The sequence below is a fragment of the Vipera ursinii genome (assembly GCF_947247035.1).
Source record: "Vipera ursinii genome assembly, chromosome: 1".
Taxonomy (NCBI): Eukaryota; Metazoa; Chordata; class Lepidosauria; order Squamata; family Viperidae; genus Vipera; species Vipera ursinii.
This window is the reverse complement of record NC_139512.1, coordinates 210,623,878-210,645,320: the sequence shown is the minus strand read 5'-3', so window position 1 is coordinate 210,645,320 and position 21,443 is coordinate 210,623,878. Positions and strand designations below refer to the sequence as shown.

The window sequence follows — 21,443 nt, the reverse complement described above, 5'->3', positions numbered from 1 at the left end:
TACCCATTTGCTTCATTGATGGATGAGTCTTGCTGGCTCAGATATTGGAAATGATCTATAGCTATCATGATGGCTACTGCTGGCTGAATTGTCCAGGAACCTGACCACTTTCCAAATTAGTGGCCATCATTAATCTTGTGCTAGCAACAGACTGTACAGTTTAAAAATGCAAGGTCTGAGGAAGTATGTAATTACAGTCCTGAATCACTCATTCTTCAGTTAGGACTACCAGTTATAACACTCCAAGAGATGGACATATCTACTTTTCCCACAGCATAGATAATTGTAGATATCTTTATGATATTCTCCTTATTGGATTTTAGTCAAACTAAGCATCCCTAAATGTAGATTTCCCTCTATAAACTAGATGTTCCAACTCCTTGATAGATTGGTTTAATTATTTTTTTAAAGTTACCGTATCTTTTGATGAAGTGGCTGTTGATATTTCGGGGTTCTAAGAATTCAGTACACTGCCACAACTTTTTTCCCCCCCAAAATCAAAATATGCTATAGCTCACTTGCAAAATACACTTCCAATGAATATAGAATATCCTCGATTCAATCCTTGGAATTTCCAGTAATCTAAGACACTATCTAAAATATTTAAAAAATAAATAAATCCCACTAGTCAATGTTGAACTAGGAGAGGGAGTGGAGCTTGCTTTACCTGGATTGTTGTGAATTACTACTTCCAGCATGTTTCAGCATTGGCCAGGGGCTATTGGGAGCTATAAATGCATCTGTTCCCCATTGCTGGCATAGGTAAAACTGAATTAGAAAGCTATGTGCCATATTGTATAGCTGTCATGCGCTTTCCCATCGCCGTTACTGGTTAACAAGCATCGCCTATAGCACAAAAAGTCACGGCATTGTTTTTTCTTTCACAATGCAGCATGATTGGTACGCTCAGCCACCAATCTTAAGTAAAACAGCTGTTATTATTCACCATTTATTAGAGGCAGAAAACAGTGAACTTGTCAGATGCCGCTTGTGTGCTGGGCATTTGCAGGCTTTCAGGGGGAATATACACTCAGACTGAAGAGGCCTAGAGGTGCCATCTCAATTGTAGCCTCTCTTTCCATTGGCAGGAGTCTTCTGAAGCACAGAGGGAGGTCAAACTGTTTGTTTGCTCAACTTCTGCTTCCGATTATGATCTTTTCCTGCCAATTCCCCGTCTTGATGATTGAAGGCTTGTTAATAACACTCCCAGGGAAGGTTACAAGAGGAGACAAATGTGTTGCAAGTCCTTCAGCTGGATGGTTAGTTTCTTTGGGGTTTCGGAGTGAGGCAGAGAAAAAAAATATTACAGAATGCCCATGTCCAAATTATATGTGAAGAACATAGTATTCCATAGATTCAGCGCGAACTTGAAATGTCTGTGCATCTTTTATACTTGTATTTAACTGTTCCTTTTCACTTTCTCTCTTTTGTTTAAAGAGATCACCTGAAACCACAGCTGGATCCCCTCTTGCTTCATATTTTTGGTAGAAAGTTAAGTGGTTTATCATGTTTGCGCTACAGCTGCATTAGCAGAGCATTGAAAAGACTCTTTTCTAGCTGGGGAGAATTTAATGTGGATTAAGTTGGCTTTCAACATGGAGGCGTTAAAATTCAACAGATGATACTTTCTCCATCTTTGCATCTCTCTTTTATCTGGAAAGTAATATCCCCTTATGCAGTGCTTTTTTTGTAAAATAAAAAGGTGCCAGAACTCACACATGTCATACAACCCACCTTACCTATCCTACAAGGTTCCATCCAAAAAAGGTGCCGGAACTCCGTTCTGAGCGTTCTATGAGAAAAAAAGCCCTGCCCTTATGGCTCAGATGCATTTTAGAGACATCGGACAGCACCTTCAAACTTACCTGGTCAGGACTAAACTGAGATGCAGATTAAAATGAAATTAGAGAGAAAGTATTAAACTAGATCTTGGCAGGTCCAGGTGATGCTTGCAGTTAGACATACTACAGTCCTTGGAGCTGCCTGCACGAACAGTTGGAGCTGGCTGGTGATGTGCTCTGTCTGAATTATAGCCAAGTAAAACTGAATCTGAACTGATATGTAGATATTCGTACACTTGTCTCATTCCAGTTCTGCATATCAGGATTGTGTTCTCTCTAAAAACTTTATGGTTAAAAATATTGCACCAAGCTTAATGCTGCTCATACGTTGCTTTTTAAAGGGTTTTAAATTCCTATTATTGATAGGAATGTATTAAGTGAGAAACCTAAAAAGAGAATGACTGGATGGTCTTTGGCCTTTTAACAGTGTTGTGTTAGTTTTTTTCATTAGATTTTAGAGTAAAATACAGAATACTCCTCTTTTACTTTCTGTTAAATTCTTTGGTCTGATTTAATCTTTCTCAGCCTCTAACTGAACTATAATTAGGGACACATTTCATTAATAAGTACACTTTCAGTTTGCACATGCTAGGAATTTGAGGTTGGACGCTGTATATAATTACTTTTCATCTCTCTCCATTGTTTACCACCATCTCTGCGTGACAGCATATAAAATGCATCAGTATTAAGCTCCTATTGTAGTAAAACAGGATATTATAAATTATATAAAATGATAAAATCATATAAATATATATGATACCAATCTGAAAATCAATCTCATCAGTCTTTATGGTTCAGTGTCTTTATGCTTGTGTGAAATAATTTTGATTAGATAGTGTGTTCTTTTTCAAAAAAGGTGCATTGTACCCCATCCCCACCTTTAAAACTTTTTATTTTCTAACTATAAATGGAGCCCTTAATTGGCACACTTATCAAATGAATACCATTGAAACAAATCTCCTCTTAGATATAAAGCTAGTTGTAGTGTACATACTGTATAAAAACACGGCAGCAGAGGCTCTGGAATCAATATTTAATTAGTGAGATGGTACAGGGGAGAATAAGGTATATTTAGATGAGATAAAATGTTTCATCAAGATCAGTTTGGAGAAGATGCAGTTTTGTTTTGTTTTTTAAATCATAATACAAAAACAAAACCTCTAGCATGATTTTCTGCTTTTGGAGAACCGCAGTGGAACAGCAACAATTCTGATCTTGCCATAAACAATAAAGCTTTTGCAGGTTGATTTTGATGAGTGGTGGAATCTTGCAATGACCTCTAAAAAAACAAAGAATTCGTTGAATTTGTATCAGTATACTTCATCCACAAAACTTTACTCCCTCTTCAGAAATTGTTTACACAAAGATGCTTGATACATGCATGTATAATATACTTGCATATTTATTATTTACCTTCACTTATGGAAAGCAAGATAAGTATTTTATGCTACAGTCTTTATGTGGTTTGTGTTTGAAAGCAAGCCCAACTATGCCTAACTTTTGCAAACTGCAAAAAGTTACATGCAGGAGACTGAAAGAGACAGTGCTTTGGGCTTCCTAAATGGTATCTGCAAGAACCCAAAAAGTGACAGGAATGTAGCCTGCCTCTGACATAATTTTGGCTCTGCTCTGTTAAATGCAACCACTTTAATGGCAGATTTTTTTAAAAAAAATTCTGCAGTAGAAACTCATGGATGCAAAAAGACAGATATTTGCACCTTCCCCCTCTCTCCTCTCTCCCAACATCTACATTGGTTGGAATCCATCATAATTTTATTGACCTTGGTGGAGATACGCCTGATTTACTGTGGGTTTGGACTCAGGTCCCATGAATGTAACTTATCTCAAAATATGGCCAGAGGGAAGAGAGTGAAAATGTCTAAATAAAAAAAATAGTGTTGCACATTTTGACATTTTTTACATTGTTGGGTTGCAAATAGTTGAATAAACTTTGGCCAGACCTCAAGAATGCCCCCACAGTTCATGGTTTTTGCTTGCTTTTCTCATCAATATTTTCTCTCATATCAGCTTAGATGTTGACGATTCCTTTCTGTAATTTGTGCAGCTTCACTTTCCTTGAATAACTTCAGAAAGAGCTAAATATACGTGGAAATGAAGCCATTGGTAATTAGTCTTTAAAAGACAATGTTAAGAAGGCCCAAGCTGTTAACAATCCAGATCCAAAAACTGTGGAGGCATTTAAGATGTTTATGTATTTCCTTTCTTCACTAAGAACCTAGATTTTTTTAATTATTATTTTTCTCCAGGAAACTAGCTGTATCTTCTTTATTCTATATTTTGAACGATTCAGAGAAAAATGTTGTTGGAGTATATTTAATTTCTCTGGCTAAGTAAATGCAATTGCTTTCTCTGTATACTAAAAAAAAAAATTGCAGTCTCACCCCAAAACCAAGGCAGCATGCCTCCGATTCTTCATCCTAAATTATACCTTTAGTTCTCTTGTGTCAAAAACTCCAGATCATTTTCTTTTTCTTGGTCTTTCTTATTTTTTCAACTTTGTAGAACTTTTATTTACAGTGTTCCATATATCAGTGTATATAAAAATAGATGCCTATTTTTGGGGTTGGGGTTAAAACGTTATGTGGGTCTGAATGTGTGAAATGTTCTATGGAAGATAGCTCTGTAAGCAAGGGTGTAAATGCACTGTACGTATTCTAAAATTTAAAGAGATTGTACATAATGGATTGTAAATCAGTTGTAAACAAGCAACATATATTTTCTTGAATATATTATATAGTGGTTTATATTTGTTAAATAAGCAATTATGTATACTCTTAACTAACCATTTAATATTTTGTACAGATAAGTTTATTAAATATTTTATTGATATGTGCTTCTCTGCATTTTTCTTTAGAATTTTTTTTCAGTATTGCAAGTTGGGATTTTCAACCAGAAATATTTCTATTGCTAGTTGGGGTGTTTGCAAAAAAAAAATTCCAGCTTTAAGCTATATCCATTTATTTGGTGCTTTTACCTACAAGTGCTTTATCGTCTTCACTGGATTTTTAATTCCTCCAAACCTTGTGCAGGATACTGCTTTTCTCACTTGGCATCTAGAGACAGGGAAAGTGTCACCCAGCTGAAATAGTGAAAAAGATGTTTTGTTTCACTCTTCCAGGATTGAAAGGCCAGGAGTTCAACCTCTAAATTGGCTAGTTATACAGGAAAGATAGATGTACAGTGGTTGTCAGGAAATGTATACATTCCACACATCCTTCTGCATACCTCTGGATTGAGCAGCTGAGGGGAACCGCCTTTCTGCCTGCACCACTGAGTAGGGCAGTGGTTTTCAACCTGGGGTCTGTGGACCTCTGGGGGCCCCTGATGTCATAAGGGGTCCACGAAGTCTTGGAAGAAATGTTATGATCTAAATCTTGACTTAAGTCCTGGGGAGTCCATGACCATGATCCAGGGCCACAAAAAGGTATTTAAAGAGGGTCCATGGTGAAGAAAAGGTTGAGAATCTTTTGTATGGTTTTTCTATCCTGGTTTTTCTATCTGTGTCAGAGTGAGCCAGTGCTTGAATAAACCATTTCTTAAGATGATGTCCATCCAATAAGTGGTATGTCAGCTCTGGGGCCCTCTGGTTAAATTGGATCCTGGCTTTCTGCCTCCAGGTTCTGCCTAGCTTCCAACATATAATCATCACCAGGTGGATGCCTGGGAAAGGGCGGCCACTGAGGCACTCAACTGTGTTGTACCCTTGCGACCTCTGACCCGGCGCAGATCCCGTTGGGCTCCATGGTTTTCTGTGGAGCTCTGGGAGATGAAACGTCGGAGACGGGGTCTAGAGAGTGGTTGGAGGTCCAGCCGTTCCGAATCTGACCGATTGCAGTTAAGAACCTTTATAAGGTCTTATCTTGCTGCGATGAGGACGGCGAGGGCTAATTACTTCGCCGCCCTCATCGCGTCCGCAGATAATCGCCCGGCCGCCCTGTTTATGGTGACTCGCTCCCTTAACCAGGAGGTGAGGGAGGATCCCTTGCAGGGACGGGCTGAGGAGTTTAGTCATGATCTGACGGACAAAATCGCTCAGATCCGGGCCGGTTTGGACTCTGACTGGGCGGAGTCTGACGTGGAGGAATCGGACGGTCTTGAGCATGTTATCTGGACTGAGTTCAATCCTGTTTCCCCTGATGATGTGGACAGGATCATGGGGAGCCTGAGCTCCACCACTTGTTTGTTGGATCCGTGCCCCTCCTGGCTGGTTTATGCGGCTCGGGAGGGGACATGAGGCTGGTTCCAGGCAGTAATAACTGCTTCTTTGAAGGAGGGTGTCTTCCCCGCCGCCTTGAAGGAGGCGGTGGTGAGACCCCTCCTTAAGAAGCCTGCCCTGGACCCGGCTGTTTTAAATAACTATCGTCCAGTCTCCAACCTTCGCTTTCTGGCGAAGGTTGTTGAGAGCATGGTGGCGCATCAGCTTCCTCTGTTCCTGGAGGAAACTGATTATCTGGACCCATACCAATCAGGTTTCAGGCCCGGGCACAGCATGGAGACCGCATTGGTCGCACTGGTGAACGATCTCTGGCGGGCTCGGGACAGGGGTTGCTCCTCTGTCCTAGTCCTATTAGATCTCTCAGCGGCTTTTGATACCATTGACCATGGTATCCTACTGCGGCGTCTCAGGGGGCTGGGAGTGGGAGGCACCGTTTTACGGTGGTTCTCCTATCTCCTGGGCCGCTCGCAGTCGGTGTTGACGGGAGGGCAGAGATCCACCCCGAGGCCTCTCGTTTGTGGAGTTCCTCAGGGGTCGGTTCTCTCGCCCCTCCTGTTCAACATCTATATGAAGCTGCTGGGCGAGGTCATTCGTAGTTTCGGGGTGGGGTATCATCAGTACGCTGATGATACCCAACTTTTTTTCTCCACCCCGAACCAACCCAGCGATGCCCTCACTGTGATGTCCCATTGCCTGGAGGCGGTCCAGGTCTGGATCGGGAGAAACAGGCTTCGTCTCAATCCTGCCAAGACTGAGTGGCTGTGCATCTCGGCATCTCGGGCTAACCAAACTATTCCACCTTTAACGATTGGAAGTGAGGTGTTACCCCCCATTGATAGGGCTCGCAACTTGGGCGTCCTCCTGGACTCATGGCTCAATTTTGAAGATCATATAGGAGCCGTGACCAGAGGGGCTTTTGCCCAGGTTCGCCTGGTGCGCCAGTTGCGACCCTACCTGGACCAAGATGCCCTACGCACAGTCACTCATGCACTCGTGACCTCCCATTTAGACTACTGCAACGCTCTCTACATGGGGCTGCCCTTGAGGACCACTCGGAGGCTTCAACTGGTGCAGAATGCGGCTGCGCGAGTTGTGATGGGGGTTTCCTGATACTCCCATGTAACACCTCTACTCCGCGAGCTGCATTGGCTTGCGGTTGCCCTCCGGGTGAGATTCAAGGTGCTGGTGATGACCTATAAAGCCCTGAATGGCTTGGGTCCGGGATATTTGAGGGAACACCTGCTGCCAGCATCAAGTTCCCTTTGTCCAGTGCGCTCACACAGGGAGGGTATTCTCAGGGTGCCGCCGGTAAAAGATTGCCGGCGGATAACACCCAGGGGGAGGGCCTTCTCTGTGGGTGCGCCTGCCCTCTGGAACCAGCTGACCGTGGAGCTCAGGACTGCCCCTGACCTGCGTTCATTCCACCAGGACCTGAAGACTTGGCTGTTTGAGCTCTCCGGCCCAGGCTGAGAATTTTTAACTGGGGTTTTTATTTTTAGGGATAATTTAATCTTTTTAATTGTCTTTTAACTTTTGTATTTGTATTGGTGTGATTTTAAAATGCCCTGTAAACCGCCCTGAGTCCTTTGGGAAAGGGCGGTATATAAATCTAATAAAATTAAAAATTAAAATCTCTCACCACAGCACCTGTATGCCAAGGGAAGATATCATCTGAGGTGAGGTGAGGTGTATGCTAAGGGAAGATACCATCTGAGAAGTAGAAAGTAAGGGAGATGTCCTTGATGGAGATGTACAAACACCCTGTGATAAGGACCAGGGTAAAATATTTTAAGGCCATAAAAGAGGGATAACATTTGAAAGAGATACATATAAGGGTCACTCTAATTCACTTAAGTATAAAAAGGGGGAGGATGGACAGCACAATCAGACTTGCAAGATTCTATTATAATAGCCAATCTCAATAACAGTTTTTAGCCTTCCTGTGGAGTTCATTTCTTGGCCTGGTCTAGTTAGTGGGGCTGATGTAACCCATCTAGAGGCCACTGCTTTTACACCAGACAAATTAAGCCAAGCTGTGTTCCACCATTCTTTCAAACTGCCTATGTTCCACATCAGATTTCCATTTCAAACTTCTATAGGGACATTCCTGTTATGGCAGGTCCCCCCCCCCACCCCAGGAAATAGTCTTGTTTGAAACCAGTCTCCTGGTTCATTCATTAAAATGAAATCAAGGAAGAAGGTAACTAAATGAAAAGAGGAGAATCCCACCACAGATCTCCTCCTACCAGTATGTGGGTGGCATTTTAATATACGCTGAGCTTGTTGATCAGAAGGTCAGCAGTTTGGCGGGTTGAATCCCGAGTGCTGTGTAACAGAGTGAGCGCCTGTTACTGTCCCAGCTTCTGCCAACCTAGCAGTTCGAAAGCACATAAAAATGCAAGTAGAAAAATAGGGACCACTACGATGGGAAGGTAACAGTGCTCCATGCGCCTTTGGCGTCTAGTCATGCCGGCCACATGACCACGGAGACGTCCTCGGACAAGCGCTGGCTCTTCGGCTTTGAAACGGAGATGAGCACCGGCCCCTAGAGTTGGAAACGACTAGCATGCATGTGCGGGGGAACCTTTACCTTTACCTTTAAGCTTCAGTGGGCTATGAATTAATATCTCCAGAATCCTACCAGTGGTCTTTATAACATGCAAAATGGGAAACCCTCCTTCTCTGTCCCCATCATGGACAGAATAAAATATGGTGTTCTCCCTCCATGGTTTCATTTTATACACAAGTTGCTCCATAAATTCTGCATCAACATTGCTTAAAGCAACAGCGACTTTTGGCAGTCACTCTATATTCCCACTCTATAGCTTTCTCTTTCAGTGTTATGTACTGCTTTAATTACTCTTGGTCACTAGGAGACTCTCAGTGGGTTCTTACATTGCCTAAATTTCAATAAAGAGGCTTTGGGGCACACAATAATCTCAAGTCTTAACTTGACCCCGTGACCCTGAAAATAAAATGACAGCCTCCAGGGTACTAGTGGGTTTTTATCATTCCACACAAAGTGTTAAGTAGCTTTACTAACAGCCACATTCTTCTCTGTTATTCAAACAAAGTATTAGAATAAGGAGAAGATCAGAATGGATTAGTGGAAATAGTATGCTAAATTATCTATTGGTCATAATTTTTATGATGAATATGTTTGTGTAGATAGATATAACATTTAGAAATCTTATAAGCTACTCTGGATATAGACCGTCTGGTTCTTCTTGTGCAGAATGTTCGGCCTTTCTACAATATAGCCTTTCTGCAAATTCAACAATTGTATTTAATTTTTAAAAGCAGTTCCTCACCAGGTTATTATAATGAGAAATTGTGTAAAGGAAAGTTTTATTTATTCATTGATTTACATCTTGCCTTTTCTTCAGACGCTCAAGGCAGAATATTCAACATTTCCTTTTATTTTCCCTCACATCAACAGCAATCCTGTCAGGTGGAATGGGCTGAGAGAGAATAATTGGTCTTGATGATGGACTTGAACCTATGTCTCATTGTCCTTACACTAGTTTTATCTGAAAAGTGAGGGTGAAGGTTTGTTCTCTGAGCTTGTTGATTGGTTTCCGAATGATTCGTTACCAGGCTAGGTTACATCTTCAGTGGCAAACCTCTGATAACTCACACCTAACCCATCACAAGACCCTCATTTGACACACCCACACCTGGAGCCCTTATAAACAGATGAGCACTGACACAAGACTTCCCCTAAATGCCACTGAATATGTTATCTAACCTGGTAACGAAATAACCTTGAGTTATTTGTTAAAATAATGAGGGATACAAACAAACCAACCAAAATCTTTTGCTGGGCACTCCCAATGCAAATCCCTTTTATTTTCTGCAAAGCGAATCCTTTCCTCCATACAAACATATTTTGAAACTTGCAAAGCGATGAATAGCAATTTACAGTGTTGTGGTTGTTTGTTCTGAAACGACTGTAAAACTGCACTCCTAGTACTCGCTCTTGCTCAGTTTATTCCATTTAATTCAAAATTAAAATGAGAAAGGAACATTTATTCATTACTTATCAATTTCAGTTTTCTGCCATTGGGAGAACAGCATTTTGAAGCAAAGATCAAAGGATTTTTTCAAATGCAGAAAGCAAGAAGAAGGTAACGGTATTATTAATGAAGAACAATTCTTAAAACTAAATTAGTATTTTTGCATTAAGCAATTATAGTTTACAAAATTGGTTTAAATTATAACAATCATATATGCCCATGTGTAAACAACTAATGAGCACAAACATTTTAAGCTTCAAGTGAAAGCAGGCAACGAATCCCTATGATTAAAATTGTGTTAGGAAATACTGCAATAGTTCCAAGATAGGCTTATTGAGACGAGCAGATAATGAAAAGAGTAGCAAAACTAATAAGCCTCATATTCTGAAAATAGGCTGTCACTGTTACAGATGGATCAAACTTCACTGCATGAAAGTCTCCTGTGGTCAATGCTGGGTGTTTTCAATTAAATAATGAATGCTTAAAGAGTTTGAAATGTTTCCTTTTGGCAGGCAAGACTGTTACTACCAGATTATAAATGTTCCTCTGCCTAATGACATCTTACATGCAAAAATATTGTAGGGATATGTTTTTCTTTAGATCTAAAAAAACACTAGGAATAAATGAGACCAAGGAATAGAACAGTGTACAAACAACCGAGTTATGTAAATGCAATACCCAAACAGAATAGTTTTTTATACTCCAAAACCCCTCCTGAAATGTTAGATACAATGCTAGTCATGCTTATGCCACCTGGATTCCCATTAATATTAGTACCTGCTCAAGCAATATATATGCATACATAGATCAGAACATTTAATACACCTATTGAAGTATTATAATAGTTCAACAGGATATCTTGTCGAAGTCCTGGGGCAAATATCTTGTGGCTCTGTTTATATACACATACAACTGGGGGGCAGGGCGAGAGGGAGATTTATGTTGATATGCTAACCCCAGGCAATAGAGGTGCTAGATAAGGTTAGTTGTCCTATGAAATGGCATGAGGGTTGGTTTGGATTAAACTAACTTCCACCCTTAGAAGAACCCACAAGGAATAATTGCAAAACTCTCCCTTTCTTTCTTCTGCTGGTCCTGAGGCTAAATTAAGATGAATGTTTTAGATAGGCCAGTCCTCCAAAAATCCCTTTTTTTAAAAAAAAATATCCCTGCAGCAACAAAGAGTAGAGATGAAGCAGGCCGAGAAGGGGATGGAGCTGGTTAAACCTTGTACCCATCCTGCCTGCAATGGCTTCAATCAACAGACGAATCCTTTCCTGCATGATTAAAACAACCACCACTATCACACAGCAGACGGGGAGAGCCTTCCAGGCACCTTCGCAATGCCTGGGCTTCCTGCCAAGATGGCCGCTCTCTGTGTTGTCTGCTACCAGCTCGGAGTTTTCCTGGAGGTGGGGTGTGTGTGTGTGGGGGGGGGAGAGAATCACATAGCACAGAACCAGCCAACCCAATCATCCAAACACAACTCCTAAGTTTGCAAAAATGTGAACCAAGTGGCAAACAGTTTCTTCTTTTTTTGTCTTTCCCATCCTGGTCAGCAGCAGATAGCAGTGCTGTTGGGAATGAAGCTTCTTCCAGTTGTGTCCTGTGTGTGGGCCGGAAGCAAAAAAGAAGTCAAATGCACGGCATGTCTTAGGTGCACAATTTTCCATTAGTCTCCCCTCACAATCACAGGGCTATCCTAGTTTAGGTAATGGTCAAGGTTAGGGAGATAATGACAAGTATACAACAAGGCATTTAACACAGGATGCTGCGCAAAATAATTGGGTAGAAAAGAAGAAGTGTGTTTCGGGATCAGCTTACGGTGCACAGGTAATCCCAAGCCTCTTTTCCTCCCAAATTCCCAAAGTATGAGCAACATAAGGCTTAATAAACTTGCTTTTGTTTTTTGTGATTTGTTAAAAATCACGAAAAAATGAAAAAAGGAGGTAGGTGGGGAAATATTCCATACCCAAGCAGTGACTATTTCTTGACAAACAAATTAATAAAAGTTCAGTATGTCATCCAAGTTCTGTCCATTCTAAAATAACATATGCAGTTAGTCCTTGACATATGGCTGTAATGGAGCCTGCCCAACACTGCTTTATGGCTTTTTTGTGGCAGTTTTTAATCAAATATGGTAGTTACTAAGTAAATGTGATTGTTAAGCAAAGCCATTGTTTTCTATGGCGAAAAACACAGACTTCTGTAACTTCCTGTTTTGGTAAAACAGTCATAACACCTGGTCACATGACATAAATGTTGCAAGCGCCTGAAATGTGGACACATGCCCACAAAACGCACAACCATTGGAACCCCAGAAGTAGGTTGCAATTTTTTGTTTTTAGGCAGGTCATAAATTTGAATGGTAGATAAGCACTAAGCAGCCAGTCATAAGTCAAGGAATATCTGTAACTCAGCAATTATTCTGTCTGAGGCAAAAGGTTGTTCCTATAGAAAAAAACAGACAATGCAACAGGCTGGGTATTGAGGTATCAAGGGCCTTGAATGAAGTGGAGCAGACAAAATGCTACTCTACTTTTAACATTTGCAGACCTGTAACCAACATACTTACATCTTTCTCAATACAGATAGTTCTTGACTTAACAACCTTTCATTTAACAATAGTTACGACAGCCTTGGAAAAAGTGATTTGTGACCTGCCCTCACACTACCATCATACCACCTTCATATCACATGATTGCAGTTTGGGAGCCTTGGTAACTTGCTCATGTTTAATACTAGTGCAGTGTCCGCCAGTCAACATGATCCCGATTTGTGAAGCTGAATTTGCTTAACACCTGTGTGATTCACTTAACAACCATGTTAAATGGCCATGTTGCAAGCACCTGAAATTGCTTAACAACTGTGGTAAAACTGGTCATAAAATCCGGTCTAATCATGTGATGACTTACATAACAACCACACTGCTTAGCGACTGAAATTCCAGTCTCTGTTGTGGTCATAGGTCAAGAATTACTTGTAAGAAGTACCATACTTTACTAATTCATTATTGGTTCTGCTTGTGAGCAACATAGTTCTTTTTCTGCACACCAAATCTCTTCCATCACAAAGTTGAAATTAATTTAAGCAATAACAACAATTTTGTAGTGATCTGCTATTCTAACATCATAACCATAAATTAGATGCTATTTTCCCCTAATGGTGAATGACAGTCAATTCTAACACTAACCACCTCAACAACAGTATGGGACACAGTTATGGATGCAATACTACTACAGTGTTGCGACAGAATGAATGGTGTCGATGAACAGACTGGGGCTTATATGTCAGAAGATCTAAACACCTGTTGTAATAATTCATATAATCCTGCTAGAGACACTATGCTAGCTAGACACAGAATTAATGGCTGATTAAATCATACATTTGGAAAATCAAGATGGCACATGGATTGTTATAACAATCCTGTGAGTTACCTGAACAGGTAGTCACTGTTTGTAGAGGGAGGCTGACACTGGCCTAAAGGAATCCAGGGCTCTGGTTTGATACAGTCAGCCCCTTGTGTTTACAACCTTACCTTGGGTATTTGTTAGAAACCTGTCAAGAGGAATGTAATATGAGCCATCAGGTTAACACCATAGCTTCCAGAAAAAAGCAAATCCTAATGTACAGACAAAGAAAGGCAAATCCATCAAAGATGATTACATGACCACAATACAATGAATTCCTCCTGTTATTTACTTTGTCTCCATCATAGATTGGCAAGATCATCCTGTATCCAGCCTGTAATCATTTCAGCCATTTCTTTGCTGGAATTCAGGACAAAAGAATGGCGGATTCCTTTCTCACAGATTCGAATATCTCCGTCGGGAAACTCCATCTTCATCTGTTCGCAGTACTGCAGAGGACACCATGCATCAGTTGTTCCATAGTAAAAAATCAACTAAAATCAAAATAGAGAAGTGTCTTGAATTAAAGATTGATGGGGGAGGGGGAGGGGGAGGGAAGAGACCAGAGCTAAATCCAATTACTAGACAAAAAACTAAGACATGAATAATATCCGTGCTCCAAGGAGAAGTTCATGAGCCATGGTATACTGTGGTAGATTATAAAACATTGTACACATTTCTTAGAAATACCTAGGTAATAAATGTCAGAGTTTCTTCAGTGGAGATTACTTTTTGTAAGACACTTTTCAACAAACAGACTCCAATCAAGAGAGACCTATTGAGAATTATTGCATTGCCTAGTAACCCAGTGTAATGCTAAGGATAGCCCTTGATTGGGAGGATATTTATCCAGAACCAACACAACAGGTGGAGTGTGCAGTGGATTTTTTTTTTTCATCTGCTTCTACAGGCAGAAACGTTTCTTCTGCCAGGAAAATTGGTGGAGCAGTGGGCTAATGCCTCTTTAAGTAACACCAGCTGCCTGCAATTAGTGCAGGTTCGAGTCCCACCAGGCTCAAGGTTGACTCAGCCTTCCACCCTTCCGAGGTAGGTAAAATGAGGACCCAGATTGTTGGGGGCAATTAAGCTGACTTTGTAATAATGCCGCTGGGGTGTGTGTGAAAGACCTAATAAGCAGGCATATACATAGAATGAAGGCTACTGCTAAGCTTGTAAGCCGCCTTGAGTCTTCGTAGAAGGGCGGGATATAAATAGAATTAAAATAAATAAATAAAATAAATAAAATCCAGGAAGATTAGTCCCCCCGCTTCTTCAAGCTGGATGCAAAGCAAAAGTCTTAGATGTAAAAATTGGAACCCGAGGATCAATAGGATTTGTTTCCAAGCAGGCAACTTAGTATGGGCTGTTTATTTATTTACTTATTCAATTTGTATAGCCACCTATCTCAAATCACTAACTCTGGGTGGCGAACAATCATCAAAACAAACAAACTTAGTATGTGGACTGTTGCGCTTTCCAGTTGCTTTTGTTTTTTTACTTTTTGGGCCAAATCAGACATCATACTAAATGCGTCACTTTGTCACTTTGTCATTTTTTTTTAAAAAAAACCCTTTTAAATAAATAGCAGCTGCAGATAGGGAAGGAGTTTTCACTGGGATCTCAGCGTGCAGGGAAGGAAGGTGAACCCTTTCCTCCAAAACATGAACTGGGTGTCACAGCCCAGAAGAAAAGTGAACAAAGAAAATAGAGCAGATCCAGACTGCCCAAGGAAAACATCCTGACATCTTGTGCTTTGCTTGCAGCTTATCTCTGTGTAATTAAAAACTTGTGGTTTCTATGACCTTGAAAACATTTCATCGCCAACGGGAGCCATCTATATATCCCCGAAAAAAGCAAGTCTTTTTTTTTCTTTCTGGACTGCAGAGGTGCTGCACAACAGAGTCTCTGCATTTTTCCTTGCTTAGGCTTCAGTTCTTCCCAACCCATCATAACCCGAGCCCATGACGTAGAGTTATACACTTCTGGGACAAATTTTGGGGGTGATCAGCTTTTACTTCATGTTGTTGGCTCTCCTGTGCTGAGATACCAAATTCATGCTTTATATTTAGATGAGTGCTTCATTTTGCACTACTGACCCCTTTCTCTCCCCCCCCCACCCCGATAGTTCTATCAAAATCTGCCTTCTTATTTCATTGATATACTGGATGGAAACTGATCAAAGAGAGAAGCAACCTAGAACTAAGGAGAAATTTCCTGACAGAACAATTAATCAGTGGAACAACCTGCCTCCAGAAGTTGTGGGTGCTCCAACACTGGAAATTTTTAAGAAAAGACTGGACAGCCATTTGTCTGAAATGGTATAGGGTTTCCTGCCTGAGTAGTGGGTTGGACTCCAAGGTCCCTTCCAACTCTATTATTATTGCTATTATTGCTATTGTTTCTTCTTCTTCTTCTTCTTCTTCTTCTTCTTCTTCTTCTTCTTCTTCTTCTTCTTCTTCTTCTTCTTCTTCTTCTTCTTCTTCTTCTTCTTCTTCTTCTTCTTCTTCTTCTTCTTCTTCTTCTTCTTCTCCAACTCTATTATTATTGCTATTATTGCTATTGTTTCTTCTTCTTCTTCTTCTTCTTCTTCTTCTTCTTCTTCTTCTTCTTCTTCTTCTTCTTCTTCTTCTTCTTCTTCTTCTTCTTCTTCTTCTTCTTCCTCCTCCTCCTCCTCCTCCCCCATTGTACAGGATGACACACAATGAGTCCATCCTCTTATTCTTCCCCACAATGCCACCTGTCAGGAGGTGGGGGGGGCTGAGGATGATTTGAGCCAGAGTCATCTACTGAACTTCCAAAGGTGAAAAATGATTAGAATTAAGCTTCTAGTTGATCACTTGGATCACCATCCCACACTGACTATCTGGCTCAGATTTGGACCAAAAAAGATTTCCAACATAATTAAAACAGCTTCAGTTAATGCTCATTTTCTCCAAGCACCAAGTATTCAAAACAAAATGAAACACCCTATATTTTCCACACTTCTGCTTCCTCCTCTTCCAACAAGACTTGTTCGGTAATTAGAGTTACAGGTAGCCCTCGACTTACAACCATTCATTTAGTGACCATTCCAAGTTACAAAGGCATTGGAAAAAGTGACTTAGGATGACTATTTCTCACACTTACAACTGTTGCAACATCCCCGTGGTCACGTGATCAAAATTTAGACGCTTGGTGACTGACATTTATTTACGATGGCTGCAATGTCCCTGTGTCATGTGATCACCTTTTATGGCCTTCTGACAAGCAAAGTCAATGGGGAAGCTTGATTCTGTACTGCATGCACCTTTAATTGAGTACAGGTTGATCTACAGAAACCTTCCCTAACCCGGTGGCCTACAAATATCCTCAACTTTCCAGTCACTCTGGCCAAAATGCTATGAATTATGGAAACTGAAGTCCAACACCTCTGGAGGCCACTGGCATAGGGAAGGCTGATGTACAGGACTTTGCAAATTTGGATTATGAATGGGAACCGTCTTGTGCGACCTTCCGCGGAAGTGAGCTATTAAAAGATGTCTGAGTGGTGAAATGTAGCCCAAGGAATCATACTTATTCTAACTCTATTTGCTTTACTTTCTGCTCTCCCAAGTGCTCAGTGTCGCCTTACCCCTCAATTCTATTATTGGGCTTTGGTCACAAAAGGACCAAATTGGCATGCAATGTGGGCTAAAACATGGCTAAAGTGTTACATGTAGCAAAATCCTCCTGGGTTGGACTTTGGACCTCAGCAGTACAGCCTCCAAAAAACATCTGAGCCCTGCCCAAATGAAAGGTGTTCCTGGATGCAGAGGATGTTTTAGACTTAACAGTATTCATGCAGCGCATTTGAAGGATTTTCCAAACTGGAGGGAAATAAATGATTTACTCTGGCTGGGGGAAGAAAGTCTGCTCTTGTAGCGTCTTCCATACTGCTGCTTTCCAGATTATGAATCTTTCAAGGGCAATAACTATTAGACTGCTATGGGTAGCTTTGGACATTGGATTAAAAAACAAAACAAAACCCTGGGCAATATTAGACAAGCTGTTTCAATAAAACTGACTCAAAATTGGTTTTGGCTGCTTCACTGGGCACTTTTTCTCTAAGTTCATATAATGAAATAAGCCTGTGATGGTGGGGAAAAAAAAAGAACAAGGTTAAGTTAGAAGGAAGAGGAGGAGGAGGAGGAGGAGGGGTTTCTTCCAAAGGCATTTTGACTTAAAATGTTGCATAGCAAAACACTTCATCCTTATGAATGACCTTGGAGCAAGGCACAATAAATTTCCTCCCACTCGGTTTGTTTGTTTGTTTGTTTGTTTGTTTGTTTGTTTGTTTATTTATTTATTTATTTATTTATTTATTTATACAAACCGCCCTATTCCCGAAGGACTCAGGGCGGTTTACAAGGCAAAGTTAAAAGACAAAATAAGAGTTAAAATAGAATTAAAATAAGATTAAGTAACAATTAGTAGCCCAAAGTTTAAAAAATTAAAAGTTTAAAAATTAAAACCCCTCAGTCCAGGCCAGATAAATCAAATAACCAAGTCTTTACGTCCCGGCGAAACGAAAGAAGTTCGGGGGCGGTCCGGAGTTCCACAGGCAGATCGTTCCACAGGGCAGGCGCGCCCACAGAGTCCTTGCACATGCAGGATTCTGGCACTTGTAGATGGCCTCAACCTTTTCTTTCATTGGCTGCTTATTATGGGAACATAGGAAGTTACAGGGACGCAGTGGCTCAGTGGGTTAGGACGCTGAGCTTGTCGATCAGAAGGTCAGCAGTTTGGCGGGTCGAATCCAGAGTGCCGCGTAGCAGAGTGAGCGCCTGTTACTCGTCCCAGCTTCTGCCAACCTAGCAGTTCGAAAGCATGTGAAAATGCAAGTAGAAAAATAGGGACCACTCCGGTGGGAAGGTAACAGCGTTCCGTGCGCCTTTGGCGTCTAGTCATTCCGGCCACATGACCACGGAGACATCCTCGGACAAGCGCTGGCTCTTCGGCTTCGAAACGGAGATGAGCACCGGCCCCTAGAGTCGGAAACGACTAGCACGCATGTTCGGGGGAACCTTTACCTTTACCTTTACCTTAGGAAGTTACATCACTCCGAGTCAAACCATTCATTCATGTAGCTCAGCACAGGGGTCAACAGCACGGCATAGGGGCCGGTGATGTGAGGGGCTGCCTTTCTCCTGTGGTGTCCGGCTGGCCAATTTGAGCTGATAAGGCCGGGATGCTCTGGCTTCTTTGGATTAAATGTCATCTGCCAGTATTTAGGGAATGCACCTTCTCTGTTGCAGCACCTGCCATCAAGAATGAAGTTCCCTGAGATCTGTATGGCTCCCAAGCAGAAGAACCAGAAAAGCTGTTCTCCTTGTTGTTCTCCCAGACCTTGGGCTAGGGTAGTTAGTGGTGCACCATTTGCTGGGATGTATGGGAGTCTGCTGAGTTTAACAGTTTTTTTTCTTTTTCTTTCGTTCCAGTTGATATTGTCATTTCTTGTTTCCATTATATTGTATTTAGAGTCAGGCTGCATCAAACTGAATAAACAAAAGGTTTTCAGGTGCCGACTTTCATTTTGAGATTTTGTAGAAAAAGGTAGCCTACGCACTAAGTAGTCAATTATACACATGCCAATGTTTCATGAGATGTTTGTATTTACGCCTAAGATGGAAATGCAGCATTTCACAAAATTTGTCACTCATGTGACATTTGTTTTTTTTAAAGTAATTGTGAGACTAACAAAGAATTCTGCCTTGTTTTCCCTTCTAGCCCAAGTGACTAGAAGAACTGTTGTCTTCCTTCCTCCAATCCTCAGAAGACATGCCCACAGAAGGAAAAGCCACTGGTGCTTCCTCTCCTCGCTTAGCTGCGGGTAGTAGAGAAGAAGTGATGGAATCCACTAATTGGGGCCATGATAACTGTGATTTAGGAGAACATCTGAGCATCACTATGGCCAGAATGAAAGAAAGCCATTCTTAAGCTGGCTTCCCTTCCATTTGATTGACTCATGGAAGATAAGGAGCTGAAAACTGCAGTGCAAAAAAGTCTCCAGAACATCATTAATTTACTAAAGGGTTCCTTTAAAAAAAACTATATCCAACTTGTTTTGCAGCTTCTAGGTCCAATTCAAAGTGCTGGCATGAATTAAATATTTCTTCTTGGCTTTACAAATCTTTTTCAACTTGATGGATGGCGAGCGTGTAGCCATACAGAAGTTCTTGAACAAGAACGATCAGATTGGCTGAGACTACAGGGAGATATATATTTAGCAACATATATCCTTTGTTCCTGATGTATGGACACTTCTTTACGATTCCTGGAAAAGTAATACCAACCCTCCCTTTTTTGAGAGAGTGGGAATAGGTACTGAAGTAGCCTAAAATCTTTGGCTCCCTGTTAATATCCATTAAAGTTTATCCCTTGTTGACACTTGGAAGATTGGTATAAATACAAATTGAATAAATAAATACAATATAATTATACTGAATGAATGAAGCCTTCTGGAGCAAGCTGGATCATCTTTCTTCTAATATTTCTTCTAATTATCTTATTAATGGATAATATAGTATAGCAGCTGATACTTCTGGGCTAGGCATGGAGTAAACAAACTGTTAGCAACTCGGGACTGCAGAGCCCAATAATTCACAGGCAGCAGAAAAACAGAGTCAATGCCATACGAGGGTCCATACAAAGAGGTCAAATAAAGTTGAGGCATCAAGCAGAGTCTATTATCCAAAAGAAAAGAACCAAAGTCAGGGTGGAGGTCAACTGTCAGGGCTTGAATGAATTAAATAAGTCAGAAACAAACATTATTTCCAGCCTTGTCTTAACAAACTAAAAGCTTGTAAAGCCAGAACTCATAAAACTCCATCCAGACTCCCATTATTAGCCATTAGGCTATTCAAAAGGAATAAGTTAAATTCTACAACTGAGGAAGCTTCATTGACGAGTAGAGCAATTCATTAGTCACAACTGCATCCCTGAGTTTGAATTCTCAATATCGTTTGTTCCCTAGAATCTGGTCTTTTCTGCCAATTGAGGTGAGGACTTTTGGTTGCGGTCACTATGACATGATATATGCCATGGTACCTTCACATAAATGATATGAATTACATAATTGGCATCAACTGCACTATGACATGAGTGACATCCACTCTGGCACAGTGGTTTGTCAGATGTCTGCAACAAAAGGTCCTCTATCTTATGAGATTCTAAGCTGGGACTCATGCCTCCCTTGCTTTGGTTCAGAGAATAAACATGGCATAGCTAGAAGTGCAAATTCACCTTCAGGGGAGGACTTATCCTGAGAAGAGATGCCTTCAAATAAAATATAGAATTTCCTTTCTTGTTTGTTTTGATTTGATCCTTGAACTAATTTGGATTGTTTCAGGTATGTGATTTATGTTTTATATGTTTGACTGTAGAGAACCCACGGGACTTTTTAACATTAATAAACAGTATACAAGTAATACAAATTTATTACTAAATAAAATAAATTAATAAAATGCAATGACTTAATATCTAGTTTCCCTCTTGATGCTGTCAAATTGGAATGTTTTTATTCTAAAATATTCTTGTAATAGCTCACCTCAAACTATTACAAGATGAGATGAGGTACACAGAATCTTGCAAATAGACTCAAAAGTTACTGAAACCTGGAATTAGAGCTGAGTGAAATGGAGTGGATTTGAAAACATATAAACAATAAGGGTGGAAATAATTTGTAAAAATGGTTTTAGAGCCTGTGGGAACCCAAATGGAACACTTCTTTGCAATTCTTTAAAGCTGCTGTATCTTTTACATAATCACTAAGTTGTCCTCTGCACCCATCACATAGCCCCAGGAAAAGATATGGATGGCTTAAAAACTGGCAAGTAGATGCTATCTTTGCAACCCCATTTTGGAGTGGAATCTGAAGTATTGAACAGTCATAGCATCCAATGAAAACAGAATAAAAGTCTAC

The 21,443-nt window shown here is 40.8% G+C and overlaps 1 protein-coding gene and 1 long non-coding RNA gene across 2 annotated transcripts in view; both read right to left on the bottom strand.

Moving 5' to 3' along the window:
* Positions 1-2,951: 2,951 nt before the first annotated feature.
* LOC310633240 lies at positions 2,952-8,722 on the bottom strand. Its single transcript, XR_014491011.1, has 3 exons — positions 8,675-8,722; positions 4,837-4,941; positions 2,952-3,120 (listed from the first exon to the last, which is right to left on the bottom strand). It is a non-coding gene; the product is annotated as an uncharacterized lncRNA (long non-coding RNA).
* Positions 8,723-11,399: 2,677 nt separating this feature from the next.
* Positions 11,400-21,443, bottom strand: part of LOC310648704 (lipid droplet-associated hydrolase-like) — a 32,238-nt gene continuing 22,194 nt past the window's right edge. Inside the window, exons 3-4 of the mRNA XM_083376712.1 lie at positions 13,797-13,998; positions 11,400-11,700 (exon numbers count right to left, since the gene is read on the bottom strand). Coding sequence (XP_083232838.1) covers positions 13,807-13,998 — 192 coding nt within the window. The 3' untranslated portion in view covers positions 11,400-11,700; positions 13,797-13,806. The remainder of the gene's footprint in view (positions 11,701-13,796; positions 13,999-21,443) is intronic.